The sequence below is a fragment of the Beta vulgaris genome, chromosome 7 (genome assembly GCF_026745355.1).
Source record: "Beta vulgaris subsp. vulgaris cultivar EL10 chromosome 7, EL10.2, whole genome shotgun sequence".
NCBI classification, from domain to species: Eukaryota; Viridiplantae; Streptophyta; class Magnoliopsida; order Caryophyllales; family Amaranthaceae; genus Beta; species Beta vulgaris.
In genome coordinates, this window is record NC_079208.1 from 4,666,915 (window position 1) to 4,673,522 (window position 6,608).

Genomic DNA, 6,608 nt, shown 5'->3' on the forward strand with positions numbered 1-6,608 from the left:
ACATCAGCATCGATTTCTTGTAGTAAAACCAAACTTTGATCAAATGACCATGGCCTTCCTGCCATAACCTTCTCTTTGTCACGCTTACAAGCAAACTGAACCACAAACAAATCATTTTCTATGATTCGAAAAATAGCCCCCTTCGAGATCGACCATACCTGGTTGAGAGTGCGTTTAAGAGCATCAAAATTAAAAGATCGAACCGTTACGACTTTGCCAATCAGAGATAGGGTAAAATCTTGATCGTATGCGGTATCGGAAATATCATCAAATGCTAAGGTTTTGTCCTCCTCCGCCGTTAATTTCATCGCCGAAACTTTGAGAATAATCTCGTCAGCCATAATGACTGACCCCAATCCCAAGATGGGATCACACAGACCGAAAAATCGAGTAAAACTAATGGAAAACCAGGACTGGAACTCAAACCCTAGACAGACGCCAGAGAGAGACTTTTTTCTCTAGTTTCTTTACGGTATTCGCATTACATTTTTGCCAACCTAAAACATCCTTACTGCCTTACGGATAAAAAAGCCCTCATGGAATACGGCATTGTCAAGAATAAGCTAATTCAAGAAAGGCATGTGGTCCTAAATCATAATATAAACACATGATAAATTGATAATTGAAGAATCCATATTCCATAGAAGGTGGGTGTTAGGTAATTTCCCGAAAAACAAAATTATAATAAGAGTAAATCATATCCATAAGAATATTAACACACATAGCTGTCAATGAGTCATTGGATACAGTTGTATAAATACCCTTCGTTCTCTTCCAATGAGGTGTATAAGTGTATTTGTACCTGTTGTCCTGTTAGTTGTCACATTCACATATCAAAAGGAGAAATTACCGAGGCAGGATTATATACTAACCATCTTTCTAATTAAACTTCTTCCAATTTTTCATACAAAATACTTAATTGTATATCTAAGTTGTTGGATTAAAACAGGGCCGTTCCTGATAACTTTTGGGCCTTAGGCGGACCTAAAAATAAAGGCCCCTATATGAGTCGATCCTAATATTTTATAGGTCATATAATTAAAACTTTCGTACCCAAAACTATAATCTATATTTTGTTAATGATACCAATAAAAAATAAGCACATAATATTATAAAAAATTGCACATATTTCACTAAATATTCAAAAAGTATATCAATTTTTATTTAACTGGTCATAGTTAATTTCTTTTTGGGGCCCCACACGGTCGTGGGCCCTTGGCGGTGGCACTCCTTGCCTACCCTCAGAACCGGCCCTGGATTAAAACAAAACTTTCTGAATTTCTTCACTTTCTTTTTCTTCACAAAGTTGGCAACTTTTTGTTTTTTTTTGGGTCTAAATCATCTTTGATGGGGACGATTGAGGAGTCTGTGATGTCTGATTCTCACTTTGGAGAAAGTATCTCAAATGGCATAGTTTATGATTCTTCTTTTAAGCGTGAAAAGCTCATTATTGATACTGATCCTGGAATTGGTAAATTTTTCTATCTCATACTTTATTTGATTCTTCTAATTTTTTTGGGTTTTCACTTGAAAATTCAAGCAATTGATATCAAATAATTGATGGGTATTTTTCCTTGAATAGAATTATTTATGGGTTTTTGATTTTTTTTTTTGTTTATGTGAAAGTTTGTGATAACTTGGTCAACACTAGGTTCTGCTAATAATTGTAGTAATGTTATGGTCAGAAGTATAGAGCTATAGTTTATTTTATATCAGTAGATGAAATTTAATTTTGGATTATGCCAAAATTGGTTTAATTTTGCTTTGTGTTTGTGAATTCTTCAAAAGATGAACATAAAAGGTTGTTGCTTGATTAGTTAAAGTTTGTTGCTTAAAGTTATAATACAATTCACAAGAAATTTGATTTGTTTTAATGTTGCTTTTACTTGAATTGGTTACTAACAATGGAGAAAGGATTGAATATGTAATTGATATATTGAGGAAATATGATTCATACCACAACATGGAATCTAGACCTTCAATTGAATTCCTATTTCATTTTTTCTGTTAGCTGTTAAAAGAAAAAGAGATATAAACAGAAAAGACGGGCGAGCGAAAATTTGTTAACTTGACAATAGATATGTGACTCCTTTCATCCTTATCAGCTCATCAGCTCAATGTCTGCAGAATTTTCTTCCCACAGTTGCCATTGTAAGTGAGCAAGTTGCTAATTCGTGAGTTCGGGGGAATCATATGTATGAGTTGAACTCACAATTGCAAAGTGATGTACAGGCTTAGGCAGGTTTAAATTATAGGACCAATAAATATATTAGTTTGTTTAGTTTTTCTGAGGATTAATGTTTTAGTACTAACAATGACACAAAACCTTAATAATCGAGTGTAAGGTTTCTGCGTCTTGTGAATTGTCTAGTTCTTTTGAAGCTTTAAGAATTGTCAAGGATTGTTTTTAATAGGTAACTAGTGTTTAGGCTCGGGCTATGCCCCGGGTAAGGAAAATTTTCATTTATTAATATTATAATTTAAGGTGATAACACTAAATATTATTTGGTCTAGTGGTTAAGACTTTAGTGTATGTTCTTGAGGTTTCGGGATCAAATCTTACACTATGAAATTTCTAATGTTTTTTTATTGTTGTGGATTACATGGAGTAAAACTCCCTTAGGGAGAGCGCCACGTGGCACCGTTTCTGGCTTAGACACGCCTTTTAATATATTAGTATAGATAAAGTATGACATCATTGAGATGTGGAGTACGCCTTTTCACCTCTACTCTCTTTCAACTTATGATTTTACTTCGTGATAAATGAGTGCACCAAATTAATGAGTTTGGTTGTGGTATCTATGGCTTTGTGGTATATCTGATTTTATATCTTAGATAAACAAGTTGTGTGACATTCTTTTGGAGACTTGAGAGATAATTTTCATGTGATGCTAATTTTGAATTGCTACCTCTCAAAAGGGTATCATTTTGTCTTCTCCTGAGTTTGCATCCTGCAGCCGTTCCTTTTGGTTTCGAACTATAACTTTGGTCATGTGCTTATACATGCATGTATTTTTCTTATCATATGTCCTACATATTATGTTTATATAAAAGTATTTTGTAGATGATAGCATGACCATCCTAATGGCCTTCCAAACTCAAGAGGTGGATATCATTGGGTTGACTACAGTATTTGGTAATGTCACAACGGAGGATGCCACTAAGAATGCCTTGCTCCTGGTATGCGGTTGCTTTCTCTGATTTATAATTTTGAGATTACAGATTCTTTCAAATTTTATGCTATTCAGACATCTGTCAGATTCTTGAACACTCACTGTTTTTAATGTGCAAAAGGATAGTGTGAAATCGCTGGACGTCCAGATGTTCCAGTTGCAGAGGGCAGTCTGGGGCCGTTGAAGGTATCTCTTCTAAATTAGTTCGAATGCTGGTGTAATTCTCATTGTCTGGAAGAAAAGAATTTAATTCACCCTGAAAATTTCCCTAAGAAGCTCAGTGAGCCAATGAATATGAGCTCAGCTATATTTTTGACAATTGCTTTTGGGTAAACTTGAGAAATCTCAGCAGGTTATTGGTGCTGAGCTACATGAATTTCTGAATTGGAACTTGAAATTTTGGATTACAAGAGTCGCATACTGTACTATATTTACCAGACTAGGTTTCAAGAAGTTTTTTATCGATGCTTACATATCCTCATGTAGCGTATGATATCAAGCATTTATTGTGCCAGTGATCTCCCAGTTAACGGCCTAAGTGAAAATTGCCTGCATATAGTACCATCTGTTCATATGAGCCTATGGAAAACTCCTTTTACACTCCTCATGTTATCAATCAGATAGCAAAATGCAGCTTGTTTACTGATCTTTCTTCATATAGAAACCTTTTTTATGCAGGGGAGTGGGGGGTCTGAAACGAAGTTAAAGATAGTTAAGAATGTCCACAATTACCTGAAATTCTCCTTCTGAAAACGCCCAGTTGAACATTATCTTCAGCCCCAAGAGATTTCTTTAATCAATAGCTTAAAGTTCCAAATTATCCACCAAAGAAACCAAAACCATGCTGCTTCAGTATGGACTTAATACCATTGTAATACCTTCCCGTATCATTTTACTAATGAAGGGCGCCTGTGCATGAGCTACAATATTAAATTATCGATAATATTGGATGACCTGGTCTACATTGCTTTTTTTTGGGAAAAAAGAACTTATTTGTGGTCCTGATCTATGAGTGTGTGGAATCTCTATTTGTTGAAGTGTTATAGTTCATGGAATCAGCCAGACGTACGCTATCCAATATAACAATGCTTAGTTTATGTTTCTGTTATGCATGACAATGTCATTTATGCCCTGGCTGTAGTCAATTAGATGTACTCTTATTTAGAATATTCATTTATTGATTCTTCTAGAGATATGTAAGCTCTAGGTCCTTCCTGTTTGAACCACCCTATGAACTAATCATGTACTTGTTGCTTGGCTTTTTTTGCTTTTCATATTTTCGTCCAGCTGATGATAGCTAGCTCACACACATGCAACTTGCTTTTGTTCCCATAATAATTTTCAACAGGAGTAGCATTCCTTGAGATTGATCTGGGTGTTTTGGCAAATTAATGCAATAATATATGGAGATTTTCTTACCATGAAACGTTGATATCGGTTGTGCCAAATTTTAAAAAACAATGACATTCAATATAAAAACAATGCTCTCTAATCCCTGCCATTAATGACATTAGGTCTCTTGAGAATATACTGCCCTTGTATGTCAATTGTATTACCACCTATCACATATGCTTGTGTCTTTTGAACAGGGCGGCATTCCACGTGTTGCTGATTTTGTTCATGGTTCTGACGGATTAGGCAACATATATCTACCACCTCCTAAAGCGAAAAAGATTGAGAAAAGTGCTGCACAATTTTTAGTGGATAAGGTTTCTGAATTTCCGGGTGAAGTATCTATACTTGCCCTAGGGCCATTAACAAATGTAGCTCTGGTGGGTCTGCTTTTTCTTCGTTATTCTTTAAGTTTACAAAATATAGCTATTTTCATGACAATTTCATTTTCTGCAGGCGATCAAGAGGGACTTGTCCTTTGCAAGCAAAGTGAAAAAAATTGTGGTTCTTGGGGGCGCTTTTTTTGCTCTTGGAAATGTTAATCCTGCTGCTGAAGCAAATGTAATTATTCCGTAGATGTATTTCAATTTATTTTTATCTAACCCCAACTTCATGATTCATTATTGACCTACATTGTTTGTTGCTTGTGCTTGAATTCAGATCTATGGGGACCCAGAGGCAGCTGATGTAGTTTTTACTTCCGGGGCAAATATTACAGTTGTTGGCATCAACATCACAACCCAAGTCAAATTTACAGGTGCAGTTCATATCTCAATGCATGTTAATACATCATGATAGTCCCTATTTGTGGTTATTGACATGAACTACTACTTTTTACCATCCTGGCAACAGATAGTGATCTAAATGGGCTCAGGGAATCAAAAGGAAGACATACTCGAGTACTCACTGATATGTGCAAATTTTACAAAGATTGGCATGTGAAATCAGATGGTTTACATGGTAACTTTTTCTTGTACATTTGCTAAAATGTTTGGAAACATCTACCTTCCTTACACCTAATATTTATAGAGTGCTCCACTATAGTCATTCGAAAAGTGTCCAATTCTTTAAACTATGCATGCAGGTATATTCCTTCATGATCCCGTTAGCTTCGTAGCGCTTGTGAGGCCTGATCTTTTTACATACAAGAAAGGGGTTGTGAGGGTCGAGACACAGGGAATTTGCGTTGGACATACACTAATGGATCAAGGGCTTAAAAAGTAAGTTGAAATGTTGTCTTTTATTTCCTCTCTATGTTACCTGGACTCTTCATTTTATTTTAGAATCCTATGTCGGATCCTCAACACTCCGACATATGTAAGACACTTCGACACTTCACTTTAGGCCAAAACCATGGAAAGCTCACCTGTACCTAACACGAGTACTTTGAGTCCGAGTAACATATTTTCCTTCAACCTCTATCTGAATCGTTATTCTTCTAGCTGATAACGATGTCTGACAGTGATTATGTGATGCAGGTGGAATACGGAAAACCCATGGACAGGATATTCCCCTATATCAGTGGCATGGACAGTTAACATTGAAGAAGTTATAATGTACATAAAAAACCAATTGATGCAAGTTTGAAGAGCATGGGATGTCTGGAACTGATATTATTCCTCCATAGTTCCATCTCTGTTACCTATAATCCAGGGTTTGGGTTGTCTCATTGTCAGTCCTGTTAATATTGTAACTCTCCCTGTTCACCCATATTCTGGGTTGTAGGGCTGATTAATATGCAAACTTTCTGCCCACAATTGTTCATTCAAACATATTTTCTTCTTTGCTAATCATGTTCTTGCATCAAGTATTAGCTTCTATTTAGATTATTGTTCATTCCACCTTTTGTTTTGGCTTTTCTTTTACTGGTGGTTGAGGCCGGTGTTAAGGTATTCAATTTATTCATGAAGTATGTTTAGGAGTTTTGATCATTAAAATTTAGGAAAAATTGATATAGAGTTCTCAACTTTGGGTGATAATTTTTAAAAGGTCTGAACTATTGATTAACATGTGTAGGTCCCAACTTTAGGGGGTATTAATTTT

General features: G+C 35.6%; 1 protein-coding gene across 1 annotated transcript; it reads left to right on the forward strand.

Moving 5' to 3' along the window:
• The first annotated feature begins 814 nt into the window (after nucleotides 1–814).
• Nucleotides 815–6,355, forward strand: LOC104898389 (uridine nucleosidase 1). Its single transcript, XM_010685466.4, has 10 exons — nucleotides 815–936; nucleotides 1,255–1,471; nucleotides 3,065–3,180; nucleotides 3,300–3,359; nucleotides 4,763–4,945; nucleotides 5,022–5,126; nucleotides 5,226–5,322; nucleotides 5,418–5,525; nucleotides 5,650–5,785; nucleotides 6,044–6,355. The coding sequence occupies exons 2-10, from the start codon at nucleotides 1,348–1,350 to the stop codon at nucleotides 6,150–6,152; spliced, it is 1,038 nt and encodes a 345-aa protein (XP_010683768.2). The 5' UTR covers nucleotides 815–936; nucleotides 1,255–1,347; the 3' UTR covers nucleotides 6,153–6,355.
• Nucleotides 6,356–6,608: the final 253 nt, after the last annotated feature.